General features: G+C 44.2%; 2 protein-coding genes and 1 non-coding gene across 3 annotated transcripts in view; 1 reads left to right on the top strand and 2 right to left on the bottom strand.

Moving 5' to 3' along the window:
• The window catches only part of LOC127586401 (CAP-Gly domain-containing linker protein 3-like), a 48149-nt gene extending 41595 nt beyond the window's left edge, over nt 1-6554 (bottom strand). The window contains 1 exon segment of the mRNA XM_052044326.1: nt 6463-6554. Coding sequence (XP_051900286.1) covers nt 6463-6512 — 50 coding nt within the window. The 5' untranslated portion in view covers nt 6513-6554.
• Nucleotides 6555-8199: 1645 nt separating this feature from the next.
• LOC127586464 (U6atac minor spliceosomal RNA) lies at nt 8200-8326 on the bottom strand. Its single transcript, XR_007958693.1, has one exon. It is a non-coding gene; the product is annotated as a U6atac minor spliceosomal RNA (small nuclear RNA).
• Nucleotides 8327-11271: 2945 nt separating this feature from the next.
• On the top strand, nt 11272-26210 carry eif3k (eukaryotic translation initiation factor 3, subunit K). The gene is made up of 8 exons (XM_052044184.1): nt 11272-11426; nt 13895-13993; nt 16516-16636; nt 18020-18094; nt 22049-22115; nt 24194-24271; nt 25937-26062; nt 26173-26210. The coding sequence occupies exons 1-8, from the start codon at nt 11368-11370 to the stop codon at nt 26202-26204; spliced, it is 657 nt and encodes a 218-aa protein (XP_051900144.1). The 5' UTR covers nt 11272-11367; the 3' UTR covers nt 26205-26210.
• The last annotated feature ends 343 nt before the right edge of the window (nt 26211-26553 follow it).

Below are 26553 nucleotides of genomic sequence, written 5' to 3'. Positions count from 1 at the left end.
TGAATGCAGGCATGGACTGCTTCATTAGCTGAGCATTTGAGAAGGGATTGGACTTTGTGTGATCATCAGTGAACATCCCACTCTGACCTTAGAACAGAAGATCACAAGATCACAAGACAAGGGAGCAGAAGTAGGCCATTCAGCCCATCAAGTCTGCTCCATGAGCTAAACTAATACTATTCCTATCTAGCCCCAAATTCCGGCCTCATCCCCATATCCCTTGATACCTTGACTAATTAGATACCTATCTATCTCCTCCTTAAACGCCCCCAATGATCGGGCCTCCACAGCTGTACATGCCAAAGAATTCCATAATTTCACTACCCTCCTGCTAAAGAAATTTCTCCTCATCTCTGTCTTAAACCGGTACCCTCTAATTCTAAGATTGTGCCCTCTGGTCCTGGACTCACCCACCAAGGGAAACAGCTTAGCCACATCTACTTTGTCCAGTCCTTTCAACATTTGAAATGTTTCTATGAGGTCCCCTCTCATTCTTCTGTACTCCAGTGAGTACAGTCCAAGAGCCAACAAACGAAGGGAAGGTCATTCTCTGCAGCTCAGCTCTTTGATGCATGTTCAGTCAAGTTAGTGATGAGGTCGAGAGTGGTCCTGGCAGAAGCCAAACTGGGTATCTGACAGCACGTTGTTACACTGATTGATGTGCAATTAGCCAGATTGGATCGTCCTGGTTTTTGTGAACAGCACATCCCTGGGCAAGCTTACATGTTGTCAGGTAGAAACCAGTGACTTCCCAGAAGGGAGATAATTCCATCCAAGGCATCCTAGCCCAAGCCTTATCATTTTTACTGCTGGTTATTTGGTTTCTACCGCAGGAGACGGCTACATGGAGACACAAGAGACTGCAGATGCTGGAATCTGGATCAACACGACAGAGGAGGCCAAGGACACATCTTTCCTCCACTACCAGGGTGAAGCCAAACGCAAACTAGAGGAACAGCACCTCATGTTCCCCTGGGTAGCCTACAACCCAACAGCATGAACACTTAATTCCAGTAAACTGCTCCCCTTCTGTCCCTTTTCTCTCTCCTCTCGATCTACCCAGTCCCCATCGCCCTGTCTCTTTCCCCTCCTCCGCCCACTCCATCTGCCCCTTCCTCTGGTTCCCCTCCCACCCCCCCCCCCATTCCCATCTGCCCTCCCCACCTTCCTTATTTGGTTCTACCTTCCTCTCCTATCAGATCCCACCATCCGCAGCCCTGAGTCACCTCCTGGCCTTTGTCACAATTCCCACTCCCCCCTCCCCCATCTGCCTATCACCCCCACCCCCACCACCTGGATCCACCCATCACCTGCCATCTCTTGCTCCAACCCCTCCCTCCACCTCTATACACTGGCTATCTCTCTTCTATCTTTCAGTCCAGATGAAGCGTCTTGACCTGAAATGTTGACCTGATCCACTGAGTTCTTTCAGCATCTTGGGAAAAGGCTGGAGGAACTCAGCGGGTCAGGCGGCATCTATGGAGGGAAACAGACAGTCAACGTTTCGGGTCGAGACCCTTCATCTGGACTGGCTGTTGTAAAGCGTTTGGGAGGGGAGTGGGAACTGGGTTACCTCTCTGATTTATTCGGACGTGGGAGCTACAACATAGAAGGGGTGTGAGCAGAGACAGACTCACCCCACACATTCACCCCTTCCTGACCGTCTGAAAAACATCTTCATTCATAACAACCAACTCGTGCCCAGGACTCCAACAGCATCCCTTCTGTACTTCATTTCATTATTGTAAGGATGACTAGAACCAGTCAGTGCTAACTGACTGAGTGACACAGGCAGTTAGAATGTCATTCTTTCTCCTCTTAGACATGGGACTGAGCCCAGATAGACCAGCGAGTGTACTTGTGTCCATCTGTGTTTCTGGCTCTCTGCCAAGTATTCTAAGCGAAATCAGCCTCACAGTCTCGGGACTCACTGGGCACAAAAGCATCCCTTTATTTAACAAGCTTGCGGCCTCTCCCTCAACTACAGCTCGATTCAGACTACTTCGATCTCACAACACCTGTGAGAAGTACAAGCAATCTGATTGAATTTGGATTGGGAAAGGGAGCTTCTCTCCAATGTCCTGCCCAATATTTATCCTCAAGACAGATTGCCTGTCACATTTCTCCTGATCAGTCACCCAACCCATTGGATTTGCAGCGGCCATCGACACCCCCCCCCCCCCCCCATTTACAGCAATCCTACACTGATCTCGTTTTATTCTCCCCACATTCTCCTCAACTCCTCCCACATTCCACCACTCACTTCCACAGGAGGGGCAATTTACACAGGTCGATTAACCTACCAACCTGCAGGTCTTTGGGATGTGGGAGGGAACGCACATGAGAATGCGTAAACTCCACACAGACAGCACCAGAAGTCGAGATTGAACCCCAGTCGCTGGAGCTAAGAGGCAGCAGCTCTACCAGCTGGGCCACTTGTAGCATCTTGCTGTGCGCAAGTTGGCTGCTACATTTCCTCCATTTATCACTAACACTTTGAAGGCATTCCATTAGTTCTGAAGTACTTTGACATGTCTGGAGGTTTTAAAGTTTATACAAAAAAAAGTTCCTCTTTCTTTTCTGATATATAGTTGTAACAGGAGGTGCTTGTGACATTCCAATTTAGTCATGATGAAGGGGTCTCGAAAGGAACCATGACAGGGGCTACGTATAGAGCAAGACAGGTCAGCAGGATTTAGGTGGGTTGGGAAGGTGCACATCAAGTGGCTCCACCCCTGATCCTTGCTGCTCCTGGCACAGGTCTGACCATGGTTCCAAGGGGAGGTGCACCCGTGAGGTCCCACCGCAATGTCAATCCTGCCCCGACAATAAGACGATGTCGAGACTGTCCTTGGACTGAAGAGTCACTCAGAAAGGATGACGGAGGGCAGGCAAGGAGCAGTGGTGTGGGTTAAAGTCATCAAAGGTCTGGGAAAACGAATAAAGGAAACTGTTGGCATTGCTGCAAGAATGGAGAAGCTCCCAATCCAAAGGCAACTCAAGAAAAAGCTCTCTCCCAAATCAGGCAGTTGTAAGCTGGAACTTACTGCCCAAAAGCATAGAGAAGGCAGATTCAATCATCGCTTTCAAAAGGAAACTGGATAGATACTTAGAGGTCAAAAATTTGCAGGGTTCCAGGGAAAGGTTGGTGGAAACTGATCCAGCATTAAAACAATGGTCTCCCACTAATACACTCTGATTCCATGCAAGAACTAAGGTTAGTGCAAACAGATCAAAGCCTTAACTACGCTGGTAAACTGCACTGCACCTGATCGGGGATTCCTTAACTTGGAGACTTGGTGGTGAAATTGTCACTAATATTCCTCAACAAAAAAAATTCTTTAAAAAACGTTTTATTAAACTTATTTTCCAAATGAATATTCAGTTTTGACATTCCATGTTCCTACTCTCAAATCGTCTCCCCTGAGATCCAGTTCTAAAGTTACAGGCTGCCTTCCAACACACGGCAAGAGCCTTGGCACTATGTATTGAGGGTCTATTTGACCACAAGAGGCATCACACTTGAAATTGATGCCACTGACAACTGAAAAACCACACACACACACACACACACACACACACACACACACACACACACACAAAGATCCTGATGGCTTGTTTGACCCAACCTCAAGTGAGGTACCAAGTGCAACTGGACCCATAGCAGGGCTTAGGGCTTCTTTCTTGAAACAAAGGCTGTAGGTGTTCCTATTCACCAGAAGATAATACCTTACAAAACTCTGGTTAGGCCACATTTAGAGCATTGTGTTCATTTCTGGTCACCTCATTATAGGAAGGATGTGGGGGCTTTGGAGAGGGTGCAGAGGAGGTTTACTGGGATGCTGCCTGCTTTGGAGGACGTGTGCTATGAGGAGAGGTTGGTCAAACTCGGGCCGTTTTCTCTAGAGCAGCGGAGGCTGAGGGGAGATCTGATAGAAGTTCATAAAATTACGTGAGGCATAGATAGAATAGAGAGCCAGTATCTTTTTCCCAGGATTGAAATATCTAACACTAGAGGGCATGTGTTTGAGGGGGAAAGTACAAAGGAGATGTGCGGGGCAGGTTTTTTCTCCCCCCCACACAGAGGGTGGTGGGTGCCTGGAATGCATTGCCAGGGGTGGTGGGAGAGGCAGGTAGGATGGGAGCATTTAAGAGACTCTTAGATAGACGCACAGTAAATATGCAGAGAAGAGAGGGATATAGTCAACGGACTGGGAAAGAGAGATTAGACTAATTAGGAGTCATTGATTTCATTAGTTCGGCACAAAATCGTGGGGCGAAGGGCCTGTCCTGTGCTGTACTGTTTTACGTACAAATTCTATTATGTTCTACGTAACACAATTTGTAAATTTCACATAAGTATCTTCTAAGATCTATAATCAGCAACAATTTCTGGTTCAAACCTGCCAATATGAGCTTCTGCTAAATCAAAATTCACAACCGTTTTATGCTGTGGTTTTCCCAACTTTAAAAAATACTATCTGCAAACCTTCCATCATTAAAACTCTAATGGACCTGTGTTTACTTCCAACAAGAATTTTATGGTCTTAAAAAGAAACTAGCCACCCAAGGTGCTGCTTCTTCTTCACGGTAGGATAATGGATTCCACCCCTTTCAGCACCAGTGCAATGCTTCTCATCTTTTTAGCTGCAGATTTACACATTGTACCATACCCAGTTTAATATTCCTGTCATTTTCAGAAGTGGCCATAAAGTATCCTAACATTGGCAAATCTATGAGAGATCCGGGAATATTAATAAAGGTTGCAAGCTGGATTTGTGCCAAGGAACCACCGGAGGTGGTGGCTCAACACCTGTTATTCACCATGTGGTTTGTTCATAATCTCCGCATGTCACAGACAAAATGTTGCCCCAAAGAAGGGGAAGAGCAAATCACAGGTTCTGTGACACCAATGACTACAAGAGGAGACCATGTAACACGGTGGCGCAGCTGGTAGAGCCACTGCCTCACAGCTCCAAGGACCCAGGTTCGATCCTGACCTCCGGTGCTGCCTGTGTGGAGTCTGTATGTTCTCCCTGTGCACTGGTTTCATCCCAAATGATCCCGGTGGGGCAGGGGAATGGGATCATTGTACATGGGTGTTTCATGGGTTGGTACAGAGTTGAAGGGGGCGAAGGGCCTGTTTCCTCGCTGTATGACTTTGTGCCCAGAGGCAGCTGGGAACAAGGTGGGAGGCAGAGGCAAGGGGGTTACATTGAAATTTAGGGGAAGGAAAGGTGAGGGAATTAAATGGCTGCCATTCAGACGATCACGTTGAGGCAGTCTGGTTTTCAGTTGTCTGGATTGGACGGGGTTCGGTTGGGGTGGGTTGAGGAAGAGGAGGGTGTGTCTGTGTGTGTGGGCGAAGATGGGGTGTGAGTGGAAGGCAAAATAGGAGATGAGAGAGTGCGATAAAGGAAAGCACTCCCTCAGCATAATGCTCCACTATTATTTTGCATTTATACAGCATTTAGTGTTGAAATAATTCTAGCAGATTAGGAGCTTTACCGGAACCATAGCATGTCAACGCATGGCTAAATTCAAGAGGAAATATGTTAACCCTTCCAATCTCACTGTCTTTTAATGAACTGGTCAAAATGATCCATCCAAATCAATAGCGACACTTGGTAACAGTTCATAAATCTGAGAGCCTTTCAAACTGTTTGAATTAAAAATAAATCCATTGGAAACCATTTCACTGTGGGATGTGGGAAGGGTCCTTTACATTTTTCCCTGCTGTATCTTATATTGGCAACACAAAATGCTTGCTTATATTTAACATTAAAATGCAAAACTATTATTTTGGGGGGAAAAAAATCAACCACACAATGAGAGATGTTACTAAATACATTACAAAATTTCTTCAATAATAAATAGTATTGCCTGGATAAAAAAAATCTGTTGTATAATCAGACTTAAGGTCTAAAAAAAATTGATGAATTAAAAAAATAATTGTTTATCAGTAATAACTAATGGAATATTTCACAATATGAACAATTATTTTTTTAAGAGGAGCCCAGTCGCTGCTGATTTATCAAACATGCATTATTAACCAGTTTTCTGTCTTGTTTTGCTACGTGTTTGCTTTCGGATCCAGCCGAGGATGCTATAGACAATAGATACAGCATCAGCAGCCTTGCATGGATTGATTGCAAGCTGCGTCAGTGAAATAACACAAGGCTCCTCCGAAAACAAGCATCAAATGCTACCGATAGGAAGGCTGACTTCTCTCTCCTTTTCCTCGTTAATGTCCAGCTAGAAGAAGAAATATCAATTAAAACAGAACCAGTGTCAAAACACCATTTTTTTTAAAGGAACGTGTCCATTTCCCCCGACCAGCACCCTTTTAAACAACGAATAACGCAGGAGTAACACTTGTTTCAATTTCAGTTTGTTGCATTTTCACGAGTGTTGCAACAAAGGAAAACACAAAGAATTACATGTACAAGATTTCAATCCTACCAGCCGGCTCTGTCGTCTCTCCGTACTGTTCTGTGTTGGTTATAAGTCATTCAATGTCTCCACCTACTCTCCCAAGATGTGACTGCTCTGTCACCGCCTGCGTCAGAATATCTCGGTCTGGAACTCGAGCCTCATTCACTGACGCGTGTGCAGAAGGTGAGGCTTGAAATTCTAGAAACCACTTTCATTCAGGTGGCAGTAATAGCAATACGGGGCAAGTGTACAAGCTATTAAACCAGAAGAGCGTCGTCTAATATGTCTAAAAATAACAAATATATTTTCTAGAAATAAACATAAAATGCTGAGAACTCTCAGCAGAATCTATGGAAAGAGAAACAGAATTGATATTCCAAGTCAAAGAAATCAGATTTATGGCATCTGCAGTTTTTATTTTAATTATTAAATTGTTTTAGTTTAACCGTGATGTTTTAAACTAATTCTACCTAGCACTCAAATGTAAAATCCCTTCAAAAGCATTTTCCCAGAGTCATGAATCTAAATATCTACATCCATTAAATGTTAACTTTCACAAATGATGTATGCAATAATTTTTGGATTTCTTATAAGTGGCTGTTACTCATGTATGTGATCCTTCCAAACACATCATAATCCTTCAGCTAAAGGGAACTCTTTTTCCTATCCAAGGAACACCCTATCAATGGTTTTACTTCCTGCCAACCCAACGCCACAACATTATGTCTTGAATCTGTCCTTGGCTCTTCTGTATTTATAATCTATTGTTGGAAACATTGGAACAGGAAGGTGCTGGAGGAACTCAGCAGGTCAGGCAGCATCTGTGGAGGGAAATGGACAGTCGACATTTCGGGTCAAGACCCTTCGTCTGGACCCTTCATCAGGTGAAGGGTCTCGACGCAAAACGTCAACCATCTACTAGATGCTGCCTGACCCACTGAGTTCCCCCAGCACCTTGTGTGTTGTTCCAGGAAGAGAAGAGTTAGTCTTAATACCCCACCATTCAGTGAAATCATGGTTGATCTGTGACCTAGCCTCATATCCCTGCCTCTGTCCCACATTCCTTAATAAATAAAAATACATCAATTTCAAATTTCAAATTAATTGACAGTGTCAAATTCCCACTGTGAATTCTTGTGTACACAAGTGTTTCTCAAAAAGCACGTTTCTGATACTTAATGTCTGCCTCCTAGTCCTAGACTCCCAAACCAACAGAAACAGTTTCATTCAATATATCCTACCTTTTGAGAACTTTATTGAATCACCAGTTAACCACTTAAACTCCAGGGAATATGGTTCCACTTTCTGATAGTTTAACTCTGGTAAACCTACTCTTCACTCTCTCTGAAGGTGTGGTGCCCAGAATTTCTCAATAGTGCTCCTGGAATAGCTTTGTTCAAATGTCCAATAGCTTCTCCAGCCCTTTTTCTAAGATATCTCAATAGAATTCCAATAATATTTTTGAGTCTATACCTGTCTATCACATCTTAAAGATCCCAAAGTTACTTTGGTTTTTCACTGTTTCTAGGTCTTTTCCATTTATAAGATACTCTGCACCAGCTGTTTTAGGTCCTAACTGTATTTATTTGGTGAAAGGTTTTTGACCTGAAAAATGTCTCCATAGCTGCAGAGTGATCTGAGTATTCACAGTACTTCCTCTTTTTACTTTAACTGCTTAAGTGCAGATAAGTGCAATCTGTTGATTCCTAAAACTGCAGGAATGAATGATACAAAAAAGGGAAGGTATTTTTGCCTTTGGTGGTGAAAAAAACATGGTTAGATGCCACTAAGTAGATGGCAATGCCTTAACCATTTGTGTGTTGTAAGGCCACTAGGGCCCCTTCCATCCTTATCAAGGGGAGTGCTAACCTTCTCTCCTTTCATACAACACGTCGCAATTAGTAATGAGAGCAATATTTATAGCTCTAAATCCTGATACCTATTAAGATAAAGGTGCAAAGTAATAGTGTGTCTATTTTCGTTGAATGTTTTCATTCTCCATTGTGCTAATCTAGTATAAAATATGATAACATCTTTCATTGAGCATTAATCCAATTTTTCAATGAATTTCAAGTGCAAAGGTTTATTCATGCTAATTTATGCACCGTTTCAGCCAATTATTATTCACTGTGTATTTTAGATGCTGGGCATCACGCAAAGTTTGCGCAAAAACAAACGGAAAAAGGCTGGATTTTACCCAGCGCAGTACAAAAAAGATGAGTTGCCAGTGAGTTAAATTAACATGAAGCTTACTCCTTATCGTCAAAACCCGCATGTTGTCATGTGACCGCCACCAACTGCGCGGTTTGCGCATGCTCAATGAGTTTCCCGGAGTTCCCTGAGACAGCAAGAGATCAGCAATACCCAGCTTTGGAATGCATGTGGGGAATTACAAATGAAAGCAATTAAACTTATTGATTAAAATCGACTTTATTCCAAAATATTGCTTAATTTGCTATTTCCCCTATGTATAGGATTAGAGAAGGATAAAGCATAGAAGGAGACCATTGGTTGTTGAAAATTAGAAAAAAATATTGCATATGCAGGCGTTTCTACTTTGATTTTTAAATTATCTTTCTTGTGGTTAGGGCAAGCAATTGCAGAAGAAGTGCATGTTGAAATTGTGCATTGAATAATTTTATGTCAATGTTTAAGTACCACAAGAGTAAGAGGGCGGTGAGAGAGAAGCTGAAACCAATGAAATAAGCTCAAGAACAAGAAAAAGATAGGAAATATTCCAAATGATTACTTCCTTCAAGTTTTCATAAGGGAAAACATAAGAGGCAGGTGCAGGAACAGACCAATTTGACCCTGCTCTGCCATTCATTGAGATAAGGGCTGATCTATTGGCCTCAGCACCTCTCCCAGCTCTGTCTTCTGTCTAGATACCCTGTAACTCCTTTGTCGTTCAAATGTCTGTCCATCACAACCTTGAATATATTCAAGACTTGGCCTGCCCAGCTCTCTAGGGTAGAGAATTCCAACAAGTCTGCCCGCTGAGGGAAGAAATTCCTCCTCATCTCCATTTTCAATGGACAAGCCCTTATTATGAAATTATGCCCTCTTGTTCTAGATATCCTACTAGGAGAAACATCCTCTCAGTATCCACACAAGATGCTGGAGGAACTCAGCAGGTCAGGGAGCATCTAAGGAGAGAAATGGACAGTCAACATTTCGGGTCAAGACCTTTCATCTGGAGACCATTCACCTTTTCTCCACTGAAGATGAAGGGTCTCTACCTGAAAATGTCGACTGTCCATTTCCCTCCACAGATGAAAAACACTGTGATGCTGGAGGAACTCAGCAGGCCAGGCAGCATCTGTGGAGAAATCTGGAATCTAGATGAAAAACACTGTGATGCTGGAGGAACTCAGCAGGCCAGGCAGCATCCGTGGAGAAATCCAGCATCTGCAGTCCCTCCACAGATGCTGCCTGACCCACTCAGTTCCTCCAGTATTTTGTGTGTTTCTCCAGATTCCAACATCTGCAGTCTCTTGTCTTTCTGTATCCACCCTGTTATCCCAGAAATCAGCCTAGGAAATCTTCTATGCACGGAGACCAAAAGTGTGTGAGGTACTCCAGGTCTTACCAGACTCTGTGAAGTTGCATCAAACATCCTTACTTTTATAGTCCATACTCCTTGCAATAAAGGCCAGCGTTCATTTAGCCGTCCTAATTACTTGCCTGTACCTGCATGCTGATTCTTTTGGTTTCACGTACTAGGACCCCCAGATCGTTTTTTTAACCACACATTTCATAGTCTCATTCCATTTAAATAATCATTTACTTTTTCATTCTTTCTTCCAAAGTGAATAACCTCACATGTCTTATGAGGATAGGTTGAGTGAGCTAGGGCTTTTCTCTTTGGAAGAAGAAGGATGAGAGGTGACTTGATAGAGGTGTACAAGATGATAAGAGGCATAGATCAAGTGGACAGTCAGAGACTTTTTTCCAGGGCGACAATGGCTAACATGAGGATACATAATTTTAAGGTGATTGGAGGAAGATATAAGGGGGATGTCAGGGGTATTTTTTTACACAGAGAGTGGTGGGTGTGTGGAATTCACTGCCTGCAGAGGTTGTGGGGGCAGATACATTAGGGACATTTAAGAGACTCTTAGATAGACACATGAATGTTAGAAAAATAGGGGGCTATGTGGGAGGGAAGGGTTAGATGGATCTTAGAGCAGGATAAAATGTCGGCACAACATTGTGGGCCAAAGGGCCTGTACTGTGCTGTAGTGTTCTATGTTCTGGATCATTCCATACATAAGTACATCGAGCTGGTAAAAACAGAATGCAGAATATAGCATTGCAGTTACAGAGAAAGTGCAGTGCAGGTAGACAATAAGCTGCACTGTGAGAGGTTCATTCAAGAGTTTGATAACAGTGGGATAGAACATTTTAATGGAGTATTCTGAGCTGTTCTGGAAACAATGCTTTAGGAACGATATATTGCGTTGGAGGGAATACAGAATGACACAAGGCTCCCAAATTTCAAATTGTTTGGCCCATAGCCATCAAAACGTTTCCTATCGATGTACCTGTCCAAGTGTCTTTTAAAAGTTGTTATTTGTAATCTCTAGTTATTGGTCTAGAGGCAGATTTGATTGAAATTTTCAAGTTAACAGGAATCTTCTGGGGAATCTAAACCAGAGGCAGCACGTAGTTTCAGGATACCTTTGGTGATGGGACAGCCCAGGGGTAAAATTCCCACAAACTTTGCCTTTTCATTTGCAAGCTTTGGGCCAAGCAGGATTGCGCATGCGCATTAAACCCGCCGTCGGGGCCCGGCAGCCGGCACCGCGCATGCCCACTGGATGTTTGGTCCTTTGACCTTCTGACGGAGCCGCGTGCGGAGGCCTGTCCGCCGGAGCGGAGCCTGGGCGTCGGGTCCTCGTCCCCCCGCGGCGCCACACCGCGAGTGCAGCCATGAGCGCCATCGAGCAGATGCGGGCCAATGTGGGGAAGCTGCTGAAAGGCATCGACCGGTGAGTGCGGCGGCGGGTCACCTGATGGGAACCGGGTCGCGGGAAGGAAGGAGGGGAGGGGAGGGGAGGGGGGGGAGGGGAGGGGAGGGGGGGGAGGGGAGGGGGGGGAAGGGAAGGGAAGGGAGGGGAGGGGAGGGGGGAGGGGGGAGGGGAGGGGAGGGGAGGGGGGAGGGGAGGGGGGAAGGGAAGGGAGGGGAGGGGAGGGAGGGGTGAGGGGAGGGAAGGGAGGGGGGAAGGGAGTGAGGGGAGGGAGGGAGGGAAGGGGGGGAGGGAGGGGGGAAGGGAGGGGGGGAGGGGTGAGGGGAGGGAGGGAGGGGTGAGGGGAGGGGGGGGAGGGGTGAGGGGAGGGGTGAGGGGAGGGAGGGGTGAGGGGAGGGGAGGGGGAGGGAGGGGTGAGGGGAGGGAGGGAAGGGAGGAGGGGAGGGGTGGGGGGAGGGAGGGGTGAGGGGAGGGGCGAGGGGAGGGAGGGGGGGAAGGGAGGAGGGGAGGGGTGGGGGGAGGGAGGGGTGAGGGGAGGGGCGAGGGGAAGGGAGGGGGGGAAGGAGGAGGGGAGGGAGGGGGGGAAGGGAGGAGGGAGGAGGGGAGGGAGGGGGGGAAGGGAGGAGGGGAGGGAGGGGGGAAGGGAGGAGGGGAGGGAGGGGGGGAAGGGAGGAGGGGAGGGAGGGGGGGGAAGGGAGGGGTGAGGGGAGGGAGGGGGGGAGGGAGGGAGGGGGAGGGAGGGAGGGGGGGAGGGGAGGAGGAGGGGTGGAAGGGAGGGGGGGAAGGGAGGGGGGGAGGGGAGGGCAAGGGGAGGGGGGAGGGGAGGGGAGGGGAGGGGGGAGGGGAGGGGAGGGGGAAGGGAGGGGAGGGGGGAAGGGAAGGGAGGGGAGGGGGAAGGGAAGGGGGGAACGGTTGTGGGAAAGGGAGGGGAGGAAGGGGAGGGGAAGGGGGGAGGGAGGGAGGGGGGGAGGGAAGGGGGACGGAGGGGGGAGGGAAGGGGAGGGGGGAGGGAAGGGGGGGAGGGGAGGGGGGGAACGGTTGTGGGAAGGGAGGGGAGGAAGGGAAGGGAAGGGGTGAGAGAGGGAGGGGAGGGGGAGGGAACGGTTGTGGGAAGGGAGGGAGGGAGAGAAGGGAAGGGGTGAGAGGGGGAGGGGGGAGGGAACAGGTTGTGGGAAGGGAGGGAGGGAGAGAAGGGAAGGGGTGAGAGGGGGAGGGGGGAGGGAACTGGGTTGTAGGTGGGGGAGGGAGGGGGTGGAGGGAGAGAAGAGGGACCGGGTTGTGGGGGGGTGGGGAGAACCAGGAGGCAGGGGTGGGTGGAGGGAGGGGGGGAAACCAAGTCTCAGGGAGGAGGGAAGGGGGTAGTGGGAGGAACTGGGGGGAGGGTGGATCATCGAGGGCAGGAGGCTCAAGGATTCAGCCTCAATTCAAGCTACTGGGTGAATATCACTGCATCCAACCTTAGGACAAATTTCTCTCTGTTCTCATGACCATTTAAAGTTGTAAGTGTTGAAGGAAATTAGGGGCTGTTCTACACAGTACTCAGTCAACCTCACTGAAAACAGGTTACCTGTAGTACTTTGGGTTACTGCCTAATATTTATTTAATATCCCTGTGATCTGAGAAGATGGATGGTCTTGACCTGAAGTCATCAAAGGCAAAGTCAAGTTTACTGTCCGATGCACAAGTCCATGTGTGCACAGGTGCAATGAAAAACTTACTTGCAGCAGCATCACGGGCACAGGGCATCAGATAAGCAGCATTCACAAGAAAAACATAAATTATACACAATTTTTATGAGAAAGAACACAATTAGAGCAATAAAGTGTCCATTGTAGTGCAAAGTGGTCATAGTGTTGCTAATCTCTAGTGATGAGGGTTGTGTAGGTTGGTTCAAGAACGGAATAGTTGAAGGGAAGTAGCTGTTCCTGAACCTGGTGGTGTGGGACTTCAGGCTTCTGTACCTCCTGCCCAATGGAAGCTGCGAGAAGATGGCACGGCCTGGATGGTGAGGATCTTTGATGATGGATGTTGCCTTCTTGAGTCAGCGCCTCCTGCCGATACTACCAATGGTGGGGAGGGATGTGCCTATGATATTTTGTGTGGAGTCCACTACTCTCTGCAGCTTCTTGCGTTCCGGTGCATTTGAATTGCTGTACCAGATCATGATGAGACTGGTCAGGATACTTTCAACAGTATGTCTGTGGAGGTTTGTTAGAGTGTTCAGTGACAAGTTGAACCTCCTAAGAAAGTAAAGCTGGCGTGTCTTCCTTGTAATAAAACCGACAGAAGTTGGAAATTAAGCATCAAATCTAAAGGAACCATTTGGGGTTACGATGCTCCGACACATCCTGGACACCCTGATTTTTTAATGCGATTCAAATCCTCAAACTGCACTAGTGGGACTTGATTTCTGTGTTTAAGATTATTCACCCAGTTCTATTGATTACTGTGAAAAGACAGTGTGTCTAATTCTGTGACTTCTCCTACAGGTATAATCCTGAGAATCTGTCAACTTTAGAACGATATGTGGAGACTCAGGCCAGGGAGAATGCTTATGATCTGGAAGCCAATCTGGCCGTTCTTAAACTGTAAGTATAACTTTTTCATAAATTTGTCAATGACTTGAAGCATTATTTATTCTCTTCAAGTAGCTGCCTGCTGAATATTTTCCAACATTTTTGAGTTTTTATCTTGAATTTCTGGTGTCTGTAGTATCTTGCTTTTGTAGGGTGTAATTGTAAAACGTGGGTGTTTTCCTATAACATTTTTCTCTTTTCTAATAATACTGATCTATTGAAATACAGTCCATCTTTACACTCTAATACCTCACCATGAATGGTAGCTATGGCTGGTTTAGCCAAAGTCAGATGTTTGTAGCTCAGTTTCATTCAAGGCAGCACTTTGCGCCAAATCTATTGAGGAGCTATTTCTCCTATTTTATTTTATATTTACATCTACTTTTTATGCAAAGTTTGTTTGCCTTCTGATCTCACCATATATGCTCTTGGGGTTTGTAAGTCTTCCAGTCTGAGTTTGTTCCTCTGGCATTCTATACTATAGAATATCTACAGCTATGCAGTCCTTGTTGAAATATTTGCTGCGTAAAATATTCTCATCCCTTTCTGTTGTTAGTTCTCTTAAGTTTGTCTCATCTGGTTATTAAATCACCTGTCAGTAGAAAATCCTTCACATACCTTGTGTACTTGCTATAAAGTTGATGTTTGGAAATGGCTGACTTGGTGTTGTGATCTGCTGCCATTTCCTAACTTGCTCACCCAAAACCCCTGTGTTTGCTGACTTATAGGCTACTAGTTAAAAAAAAAACACCATAATTTTTATAAATGCTCGATGGTCTCCTTTGCTCTGTAATAAACTCCATTCCTATAACACTGTGAAATTTTTACACTGCCACAGTTTGGCCTCTTGTTCACCCTTAATTTAATTGTTGCTGGATTAGTAGCCACGTCTTCAAATTCCAAGGCCAGAAATTCTGGAATTTCCATCCTAAACTGTTCTTTCTCCCTCCTCTTTCCTCCAAAACCACTTCTTTGATTCAGCTTTTGGTCGCCTGTGTGGCTGGGCTTCACTTTCAGTTAATGTTCCTGTAAAGTGCCTTGAAAAGTCATATTGTTTCAAAGGCACTCTATAACTGCACCAACTCGATCCACTCCGTGATGTTAAGAAAAGGTCAAGAGCACTGAATACAGCAAAGGCTATGGGAGGAGATAACCAATCAGCCGTACTACTGAGTTCTGCATTCTATAGCTGCCGTGCCTCTAATCAAACTGTTCCAGTACTGATGCAACATTTGCATCTAGCTGGCGATCGGGAAAATTGCCTAGGTCCGTCCTGTTCACAATAAGCAGGAACATTCTAATTTGGATAATTGCTGCTCAATCAGTCGATGCTCAATTATCAGCAATGTGATGGAAACTGTCACCAACAATACTCACCATAACCACCTCGTTGACGCTCCGTTTGTTTTTCACCAAGGCCACTCAGCTCGTTGTAGACTTGGTCTAAATGTGGAGGTGAGGTGAGAGTGATGCGAAGGCAGCATTTCACTGAGTGTGGCATCGAGATGCTCTGGTAAAACTGAAATCAGTGGGCATTGAGAAAAACACTGCAGTGCTTGAAGTCATAGCTTGCACAAATGGTTGTGGTTGTTGGGGATTAATTATCCTAGACCCAGAACATTGCTGCAGGAGTTCCCAGGAAGAAGGGATGTTTGCAGATGATTGCACAAAGTTCAGTTCTATTTGCAACTCAGCAAGTGAAGCAGTCCGTGCCCACATGCTGCAGACAACACATGGATTGATAAGTGGCCAGTAACATTCACACCACACAAATGCCAAGCAATAACCATCTCTAATAAGAGAGACTGACCAGTTACCCTTGACGTTTAGTGGCATAACCACCAGAGATCCCCACCATCTATGTTTGTGGAGTCAGCATAACTCAGCTGGACCAGCCACCGTGGTATCCTGTGGCTCACCACCTGATGCCCCAATGCATTCTCCCACCTACAAAGTGCAAATTAGCATGATGATGGAGTGCTCTCCACTTGTCTGGATGGGTGCAGTGCACAGAAAGCTTGACACCATCCAGAACAAAGCAGCCCGTTTAATTGGGAGTCCATGAGCCACCCGAAACGTTCATTCCCTCCACTGCCAGTGCACAGAGGCTGGAGTGCATACTATCCACAAAATGCACTGCAGTTAGTAGTCCAGAAAACCCTACAGCACCGGGCAAACCTGCGGTCTAGACGGATAAGGACAGCAGGTGCGTGGGTACTTCACCACCTGCAGGTTGCCCTCCATCCTGACTTGGAAATGTATGGCCATCCTTCAGTGTTGCTGAGTCTCTGTGTCCACCAGCACTGCGTGAGCACCTTCATAAGAAAGATTGCTGAGGCTGAGGAAGGCAGCTCCTCATCACTTCGTGGGTAATAAGGGATGGGCAATAACGTCCAGTTCACGGAAGTGAATATATATATATATTTTTAAAAAATGAACCGCAACACAAGAAGCTTAGCTGAGGTGGAAGTGTCTTTGAATTTAAAGAAAAAGATGGTCGTTGCAGTAAACCATTTGCTTTTTTTTCCATGCAGGTATCAGTTCAATCCCGCTTTTTTCCAGACTACTGTAACTGCACAGATCTTGCTAAAAGCATTGACTAACCTGCCACACACAGACTTCACACTCTGTAAGTGTATGATCGACCAGACACATGTATCCTTACCCAAAAGGCTGCTTATTATGGGGTTACCCAGTTCTGTGCATTGTAGGGTTTTCATCTAGGGTCGGGGGGTGGGTGGGGATCTGGGATGTAATAACCCAATTTTCAAGAATTATTTCTGTGCCATCATGAAAACATAGAGTTGCTTGCCTCCCCTTGATTATCACTTTGGTCCTTGATTTCTTTTATTTCAGGGTGAGGGACAGAGAGGTTGTCCTGCATTACATGTTTTGATCCTTGGTTGTTTAGAAAATGCACATGAAAAGAACAAAAAACGTGTTTGACTTGGTTTCAATTGTGTGTTTGTTTCCCCCATAAATCAGTGTGGTGTTATTATAATAGAAGGACTCTCAGGAATGGCTTTTTGTGATCCCTATAATTAAGGTGCCTGCAGCGTTGTAGCCATTTCTGATCTGAAATGGGTGTAATTATGTTGGTGAATGGCAAAATGCCAGAGAAATTAAGCAAATAATTTGTCTGTTTTAGACTCTGAGTCTAAAGAAGGAACTCAAAGAAGTTTGCACTATATTAAATAAAGCATTATGTTTTGGAGAAATTAATGGCACTGAAAAATCACGTGTTTCGTGCTGCTGTACCTGCTACAGGTAAGAGTGGTTACCTTGGTGTTAATGTAATTTACTTGGGGTGTGGTAACATAACTGTTCTGTTAGAATACTAATAACATAGGGTCTGAAATAGGTGAGGATAGGGATTCAAATTCCACCGGGACAGCAGGGGGATTTGGATTAAATTAATAAAATATATCTTCAAAACATAATCAAAAGCGTTAATACTAGTGGCTGTGAGGACAACATCAACCTCACTAATGTCCATCAGGGAAGATGATCTGCTGTCTCTGCTTGGTCTGGCCTGTCTGTGACCTACACCAATGCAGTTTGCTTTTAAGTGCAAGAAATGGTGGCCTCGCTACTATTGGCCATAATCAGTGAATTAATAAAAAAAACATTATTTCAGGAGCCATTAAATGGGTCTCAACATGCTGTGAACCTCTGGAAAAATTGATATCCAGTTGGGTTCTTATTAATGTCAGAAACCATCCCCCAGCAAAGAGAGACTGCTGGGAGATGGGTTATTCTGGGACTTCCAGATGTTTTCTGGAAATTATAAATCATTAAGTACAGCATGGAGTTAACAAAATGGCCACAACGTCCCATTAAAACCAGAGCAGTTAATGTGCCTGCCTGACTGATCTTGTGATGCTGTTGAATAGTTAGTTAGATTTACCTGATACAGAAGGTTACTTGCGATAAACACGGCCAGTGGAAGCAACAGATGTTGTATGTTTCATCTCTGAAGCTTGGGCAGAGCCCTGCTGAAAGTATTGAGACAAGCCTTCCTTAACCAAATGTCTGCAGCAGGAGGAGCGGCCAATCCAACAAATTCTGAATCTAGGTGACCTCTTAGAGACCTGCCATTTCCAAGACTTCTGGGTGAGTAAGGTTCCTTTGGATTTATATCTATGTTAGAGATTCTCAGGTAAATGTACTTTATTGTTAGTGTGTGAAACTTGAGCAACCCTCAAATCTGTGCTGGCAATGCATAACTTCATTGAATTCAGTTTGATGGACGTGCACTGGAATACAAGCAGTTTTGTGTCTACAGGTTCCCAGCAATCTTTCCATCACATCCTTGCGCTGTGGTTTCCTGCAGAGGGAAGGAAGTTGATGGAGCATACTCACCTGTCAGTCAGCATCTGTGGAGAGTGGAGCAGAGTTTATGTTTCAAATTAATGATTCTTATCAGAACTGGAAAAGTGAAAAAAATCCAAGTGTGTTTTGAGGTGCTGGGAGGGGCAGGGAGAACATTGGGAATACCGGACAATAAGGAACACCCCTCAAGGCTGTCCTGCTGTTCATTATGATCATGACACATTTACCCTGGGCCTCAATACTGTCTCTGAGCCAGATCCTCATAACCTCCAATTCCCAATCTGTCAAAAATTTATCTACCTCCACTTTAAGAATTTCTAATGAGCTAGACTCCACACCTCCCTGAAGCAGAGAATTCCAGAGATTTGTCACCTACAGAAGAAATCTCTATGTGGCTCAGTTTTAAATAACCAGTCCCTTAGCTTGAAAATAAGGGGACATGGCTGATGTTCTCCCATTAGTATAAACATCTCAACATCTACCCTGTCGTGTCTCCTTGGATCTTATGTATTTCAATAACAACCCCTCTCATTCTTCCAAACTCCGAATAATACAGACCCAATCTATTTAGCATCTCTTGATTGGACAATCCACTAATCCCAGGAATTACCCTGGTGAATCTCTTTGGACTGCCTCCAGTGCTGTTGTATCCTTTCTTGGGTAAGGGGACCAAGACTGTGCCCAGTTCTCCAGGTGTGCCCTCACCAACACCCTGTACAATTCTAACAAAACTTCCCTATTTCTAAACTCCAATCCCTTTGCAATAAAGGCAGTAAGCAATTTACCCTCTATCTACTTCTGGCTCTTGCCTGCTAACTATATGTGATTTATGCACAAGAACACCTTGGTTTCTCTGTACTCGTTTGCAGTTTTTATCCATTTAGATAATTTGCCTTTGATCTCTCTCACTGAAATGCATGTCATCACACTTCCCCACATTAAACTCCGTTTGCCAAGTTTTCACCCACTCACTTAGTCTATCTATATCCTGCTGCAGATTCACATATCCTCATCACAACTTGCCCTTCTATCTATATCTGTGACAGAGTGAAGACCACAGTTGTCCAAATGACACATTGCTTTTAATTAAAGGATGAATTAGCGCAGTTAGGACAAGGGGAGAGGGAAAAAACAAAAGACCATGCTGGGGCAGTGAGATGCAGAACATAGCACTTGCTGAAATTTGAAACTAAAGAGAAAGCTGCAAATACAGCATCTGTTGAGAGTGAAAACCTGAGTTAATGCTACAATTGAATGGCATATAGGGTGTAGTTGAGATAGCAGTAGCTTGTAGTGGGTATTGGTCGCTCATTTGTCCCCTGAAATGGGGAAGGGGAAAGGAGGAGTCACAAATGGACTATATGCTGTCCCCAGGTTTTGAGTGCCTGACGTCTGCAGTTGACGTTCGATCGACCTCCCGTACCAACAGTACAATGTTTGTACATTCTCTCTGTGACTGCGTGGGTTTCTTCAAGTGTTTTGGCTTCACCTCACATGTCAAAGCAGCACTGGTAGGTTAATGGGCCACTGTAGCTCACCGTTACTTACAGAGTTACAGGGAAATGCGATTACTCCCACAGGATCTAACATGGACTCAATGGGCTGAATGGACTTCTGTGTTGTGACAAGATTTTGCTGTTAATTTCCACCCTGCTCTCACTTTAGACATCCATACATACCAACAAGCTCCAATAATATTTTTCATTTCAAAAGTCTGATGTACTTGTGTGCGTTCCTGCAAACGGCAGAACTGTTTCCCACCACCACCACTTTCATTAGTAGTTACTTTTATTAGTCTTGTTGTCTGTTTTGCCTTTGATCACAATCCTGTGGTGGAATGGTTACATGTCAAGTGATCTTTGTGCATTTTCCAACTTATGGACAAAATCAATTAACGGATGTGTATAAAAACAGAACCCACTCATTACTCGGAACAGCCTGGATGTGAAAGTGAGAGCAGGGTGGAAATTAGCAGCAAAATCTTGTCACAACACAGAAGTCCATTCAGCCCATTGAGTCCATGTTAGCTCCTGTGGGAGTAATCGCATTTCCCTGTAACTCTGTAAGTAACGGTGAGCTACAGTGGCCCATTAACCTACCAGTGCTGCTTTGACATGTGAGGTGAAGCCAAAACACTTGAAGAAACCCACGCAGTCACAGAGAGAATGTACAAACATTGTACTGTTGGCACGGGAGGTCGATCGAACGTCAACTGCAGTTTTTTGATTAAGTTCACAGAGTAGTTTCATTGCATCATTAGCACATCTCTAGTGACTGCCCATAAAGTGCAGTGGTAGCAGCCAAGGGTTTAGGTGGTATAAAGTACACAGACAAGGTTATTGGACGTGGGATGGAAATTATCTGGCTTTCTTGCCCTTTTTATTTCCTTGTCATCAGTCAGCCTCAGCTTTATAAATGATTTGGGCCATAATGTACATACATTTGGTGTGGTCCTCAGTGTGCTTTTGGAGGCAGGTACATTGGTTTGTATGTGGTCATTAAACAAAATTTTTGTCAGACCTTACTGCAGGCATATTGTCTGACCTGATCTTCTGTCTATAAACCTGAACTCATCATGTCTTTTGGCCACATTTCATACCAAGTCCTTCTCATGCATCACTTTCTGATCTGTATTGACTCTCTGTTTAGCAGCACCTCAACTTTAAGCCCCTTGCCCTTCTCATCAAACTTTTTCGTGGCTTTGCCCCTCTGGGTCCCTTTATTTTGTGGAATTATAGGTTTGTCACAGAAGGTATTTGGCCATGGTGTCCATGTTCACCAAGGGAGATAATCCCGTCTAATCTCACCATCGGGCTCGTTCTCTGTAGCCTTTTAGATGATCATATGTTGGGTCCACATTTAAAGATGATGCTCCAAATCTCTGAACTTGCTCCAGCTCTGTCCTCTGTAGATTGCTGGTTCAGTTTCTGGGCTGTTGATTCAGAGACATGAAATTCAAAATCTACCAGAGCAGCTGAGGAATTTAAATTCAAGTAAATAAATCTTGAATTGTATGGAAAAATAAAGGAAGTCTCAGTAACAATGACCATAAATTGACAGGTTTGTCATAGAAACCCATCTGGTTTCAGGGAAGCAAGTCTGCTGTCCTTGTTGGCCCAGATTATATGTGGCTCCAGACCAACCAGTGTGGTTGACTCTTAGTTGTCCCTGAACCAAGGAAACAGTTAGGTGTGGATAATAGTGACTCTGTTACCAGTGACCACATCTCAGGATTGAATAAATGGAAAAAAAATCACAAACTTAATTGCTTCACCACTGGTGGTTGTGCCTTCAACTGTCTAATCACTAAATTCTGGAATAACCTCCTTCTACCCCTATGCTTCTCTTTGCTCCTTTGGGGCTCCTTAGCCCAGTTCCAAAACTCCACGGTGCAAACTTCTATTTTGTAATACTCTTCTGATGTACTTTAGAATGCTTGCTAGCTTGAAGGTGCTGTGAAAATGTGTTTTGACTGTGGTATTGTTTTCATGGAAATCAAGAGGCCAGTAAATAGTTGGGGTGTATGTTTTGCTCTGTATTTTGAGGTTGATAGGTTAATTGGCCACTGAATTGTTCCTAATGTGTAGGTGAGTGGTAGAATTTGAGGGGAATTAATGAGAGTGGGGAGACAATAAAGTGCTTGATGGTCTGCATGGACTCAATGGGCTGAAGGGCCTCTTTCTGTGTTATATGAATCTATCCTCTGTGACTAATTTATCTTTCTTCCCCATCCAGCGAAATCTCGAGGAAAATGCTGAGCTAATTGATGGAATAACAAGTTTTGAAGATTCTGTGCGTAAATGTGAGTATGAGTCATGAACAACAAAATCCTTGGGGTTTTTTTCTGTTAAATGCAGGAGAGGGAAGGGAGCTGTGCAAGGGAGGAGATCTGGCAGACAGTGTCATGTATCCCAGATACTGCTAGGTTGAATTTAAAACTAGTAGGTTACCTGTGTTGTTGATCTTGGGTGTCGAGGATATGGTGAAACAACGTAACTACACAGGAGTTTAAGATCCCAATGTGTTTCACAGGAGCTTAACTCTTTACTAGAGAGATATGATCCTCAACCATCATCGGACCTGTGTACAAAGGGATTCTTCCTTTTAACTGATGATGTAGGATTTTTTAATGTTAAAAATTGACTTAGAAACCATAACTGCATAATAAGATAAAGTAATGTTTCTGGATAGAGCATTCACATAACACAAACTTCAGATTTGTGTACAGACTTGTATCTGTTTGGAGAATAAGTTCACACTAAGTGGCTTTTATGTGAAATATTCCTTAATTTTTCACTAGAGGTGCTACCTGATGTGTTCTGGCAGCAGAAGAGGTGGGGGAGGAGGGGGGAAGAGCATTGAGTTTATACACCACCTTTCACAGCAATTTCAGAATGTTCAGATTTGTTTTACAGCCAGTGAAGGACTCTTTAAAAAGTCGACATTGGTGTGATGTAGGGAATGTGGGCACCAATTAATACACAGTAAGCTCCCACAAGCTCCACTATGATTATAACTAGATGATCTGTTTCAATAATGAATGAGGATTAACACTGGCTCCAGTACACTGAGGAGAATTCCCTGCTTTTTTATGTTAAAATAATCCTTATGAACCTTTATGTCCAAATAAGTGGGCACTAGAGACCTTGGTGTAACATCTCATCTGAAAGGTAGCACACCATTCACTCAGGACTGCACTGGGATTTTTGTGCTCTGGTCTGTACACCACAATAAACCTCGAACCTTCTGACTTGGAGGTAGGAGAAGACCCATTGGTCCACAACTTGAAATTTTGGATTTCTATATTGCCTTAATGGCACACCCCAAAACACCTTACAGCCAATGAGATGAGCCTAGTCACTGTTGTGATGTAGAATGGAACTGCTTGTGTATTTTTGAATGTGAGGTATTGGAAGGACAATTCTCTGGTGAATTTGTCCTTGATGTAAATGATGCTACTCTGTTTATTTAACATATGGTGCAAATTTTATATGTCACCAACTTGCACATTTCTGTGGGAGTTTGCTTTTTTCCTTTATTGTGCATCTGTTGCTGACTAGACTGTACAGGCTCTTGGGTATCCAAAACTGCAAAACACAATTCTAGAATGTATTCTGGCTGGCTCAGAAAACTGAATAATTTAAGGGAGATGAATGAACTATAAATATATTTGATTAAATTTAGCAGTTGTGTTTGAAGTTCCTAAGCACAAGGCAGTCGCAGTGTTTATCATGTGGTATTATCAACCCAGAATTTTGAGTTTGTACCCTAATTAATTCAATGAATCCGATTGTTATTGTATGGACCCCAGGAAGCTGAAAGCTGACCGTGTACTCTGCCAGATCGTTAAAACTCAGCCTATTCACATCTGCTTTGTAAAAGGGAGCCCTCTCCTTGCCTAGTTTGATGGATTGGTGATTCCAGCTCTGCATAGTTGGCTCAATTCCCTGAGAAGTCTTGGCTTTAAAAGCAATCAGCGCTATTCAAATAGGCACTTTGCTACCATTTCCTTAGCAACCAGAAAGGTGCCCCAAAAGCTCATCAGCCTTGTGTACCTATTCTATAGACAGTGAAATGCTGCTCCCTCCCTAGGGTCCTCCAGTGACTCACTGCAAGTATCTGGATTGTGAAGGATAATAAGCAACTTTTCTTAAAAAGGAAGCTGGAAATTTGTGCAGAAGAAGCAGATATCATTTGTTGTGATCAATGATTTTGTATTAAATTAATATATAAAGGAAGCACTTTGGCAGCATGGCCAGTGAACTTGATATTATTTGGTACTTCCAGTAGACATAAGTAATCTGTCTAGGATGAAACCAGTCGCTTGTTGAAATTGTTCTATCAGGGGTGTGCTCTAACTTATTGAAACTCTTCCCACAGTTATCTGTCATGTTGTTGGAATCACCTATCAAACGATAGACAAGTGGCTGCTGGCTGAAATGTTAGGAGATCTGACAGGTAAGAGTTAATGTAGGCTCTGGGGGTACGTGTCCTAGACTGTAATCCCAACAGATAAGTGCTTTGAGACTAAATTTAATTTAAATACAAATCAATATATTGTGACTATATCAGAAATAGTCTCCTTTTCACTCCTTCCCTCACTTACAATCAAACACATGGTGTCCTTGATTAATTTATTCTTTATAAGGAGCCCAGTGTTGTGAACCGCTCATTGTGTTCTCCTCACTTATTGGCTTTTTGTGTTCCTGAATCATTTTACCGCACCTTGGTAACCAGAGCATAGTAATAATGGGGCTGTATTCCAAGGTGAATCAGTGCCTTCTGGAGGTCGGAAAAGGAAAGAAACTATCTGTTTTTCCAGATACAATAATAGATAAAGTCTCCATTCTTGAAAGCAGACCTGAATAATAATTTGATCCTTGGATTTCCATTTAAAAAGCCATGTTACTGTAGTTCTTGCTGACCTGTTGACAGATCCTGTTGCAACAGCCTATATTGTCCACACCAGTAACTTTGTGTGAATAGACACTCAACTTGCGGGATTTACATGTGATGTTACTCTTTCCTACCATACAGTACACTGCTCATAGCTCTACATTTAAAAAAAAGGTGAGTTTAGGCTGACTTCAAGTGTGATGCCACTTTCTCTGACTTTAAGCAAACCTTGGCTCCCTGTAAAAAAAAATTTAAAGGATATAGCTGAGATTGCGGCATTAAAACTGCTGGGAGTCAAAGTAGGACTCGGTTTGTGCTCTCCTTCAATCTCTCGTGAGCGGGTGGATTTCACTCCCAGTGTGTGAGTCCTCTGTCGGTATTGGTGTGCTGTTGCTTGGTGGGCTATTACTGGACTAATAATCCAAGGTTTGAACTAATGATTCAGAGAGTGGGAAATTGAATTCAGATTTTAAAAAAATATTTTAGTAAAAGTTACCACAAGGCTAATGAATTATCATTAAAACTCCTAATTATTGTATGTTTTGATGGGAAGGAAATATGTCATCCTTGCCCATCTGACCTACAAGTGGCTTTACATGTACACCACATATCAGCAGTTGACTCTCAACTGACTCCTTGCACTTGATTCCATTCAACTTTCTCAGGGTAAGGAGGGAGGAGAAGTTTACTGCCTTTCCACTAATACCACATCCCTGGGATGAATTTTGAGCCTGCAGCCGAGTACAGTCTCTCTGTTCCATGCAGCAGTCTAGAGTGAAGGTGGCTTTTGGACCATGTACAGTTTCTATTCTGTCAGCCTAAGGTCTTGAGATGGTGCTTATGTACAACCCAAGCTGAAGTCATCCTAACTCAACACAGACATGACAGTTAAATCCAGGACCTTGTAATGATGATCCACCATTAGGCAGTTGTTAATTTTACAATGTCCTCCCTGTGCCTTTTTTAATAACTGGTATCAATAACTGCTTGTTCCTGGGCCTCCACTAGTTAGTAGACATTTAAGAGACTGCTCAAAGTCTTGAGGGCCTTCATTCAGTCTTTCTCCACTGGCTCACGGCTGCGTCTGAGGTAGATGAGGAGTGTGAATTCACAGCTCATCGGTACTTCATTGTTACACATTTCACCGTGGAATTGGAAAGAAAGGCTCAGTCTTCCTCATGAATAATCCGTGGTCTCTTTACATCCTCTGTAATCTGTAATCTTCAGATTCCCAGTTGCAAGCTTGGATGAGCAAGTATGGCTGGACTGAGTCTGAACCCGACAAAATCTTTATTTGCAACCAAGAAGAAAGTATCAAACCCAAAAATATTGTGGAGAAGATAGATTTTGACAGTGAGTAAATTATGCCCCAAGTGAAGGCGGGTGATAGCCTTTGAGATGTGTGTTTTTCAAATTCATATTGAGAATGTGGTGCTGATGTGTGCTATTCTTTTGACTTCCAGGTGTGGCAAGTATCATGGCTTCATCACAGTGAACTCCTGCTGTTACAAACACAGCGGCTTCTCATTTTTGTTTTCAGACCAAATAACTAATTCTGCAATACATATTGACAATAAAAAAAAAGTTGAAAGTGCTTACATTGTCTGGTTGGAATGATTTGTCAAGTGAAGAAGCTGTTGGTGGCCAGTGGTGTGGAACATTCCTTCGTCCCTCCTGAATGACTTGTTTTTTGTTACTTGATTTGTTCTTTAAACACTCCATTTCTAGCCTCTTGCAGATTGCTTGTTTTATTCCTCCATTGTTAACTGCTGTGCTTTCACGTGATCAAACATTTAGCCTCCAAACTCCAGCCACTTGGGTGTCCTCTTTTTCAGATATTCCTT

Source organism: Pristis pectinata, chromosome 35, assembly GCF_009764475.1.
Source record: "Pristis pectinata isolate sPriPec2 chromosome 35, sPriPec2.1.pri, whole genome shotgun sequence".
In the NCBI taxonomy this organism is placed as follows: Eukaryota; Metazoa; Chordata; class Chondrichthyes; order Rhinopristiformes; family Pristidae; genus Pristis; species Pristis pectinata.
Note: the sequence above shows the minus strand (reverse complement) of the source record. Positions and strands in the feature narration are given on the sequence as shown.

What these genes read in the sequence shown, in the direction of transcription:
- eif3k (XM_052044184.1), top strand. Translation starts at nt 11,368, where the DNA reads ATGAGCGCCATCGAGCAGATGCGGGCCAATGTGGGGAAGCTGCTGAAA. An exon ending in GTATGATCGACCAGACACAT is followed by an intron (nt 16,637 to 18,019) that starts GTATCCTTACCC and finishes AAATGTCTGCAG; the next exon opens with CAGGAGGAGCGGCCAATCCA. An exon ending in AATGTTAGGAGATCTGACAG is followed by an intron (nt 24,272 to 25,936) that starts GTAAGAGTTAAT and finishes TGTAATCTTCAG; the next exon opens with ATTCCCAGTTGCAAGCTTGG.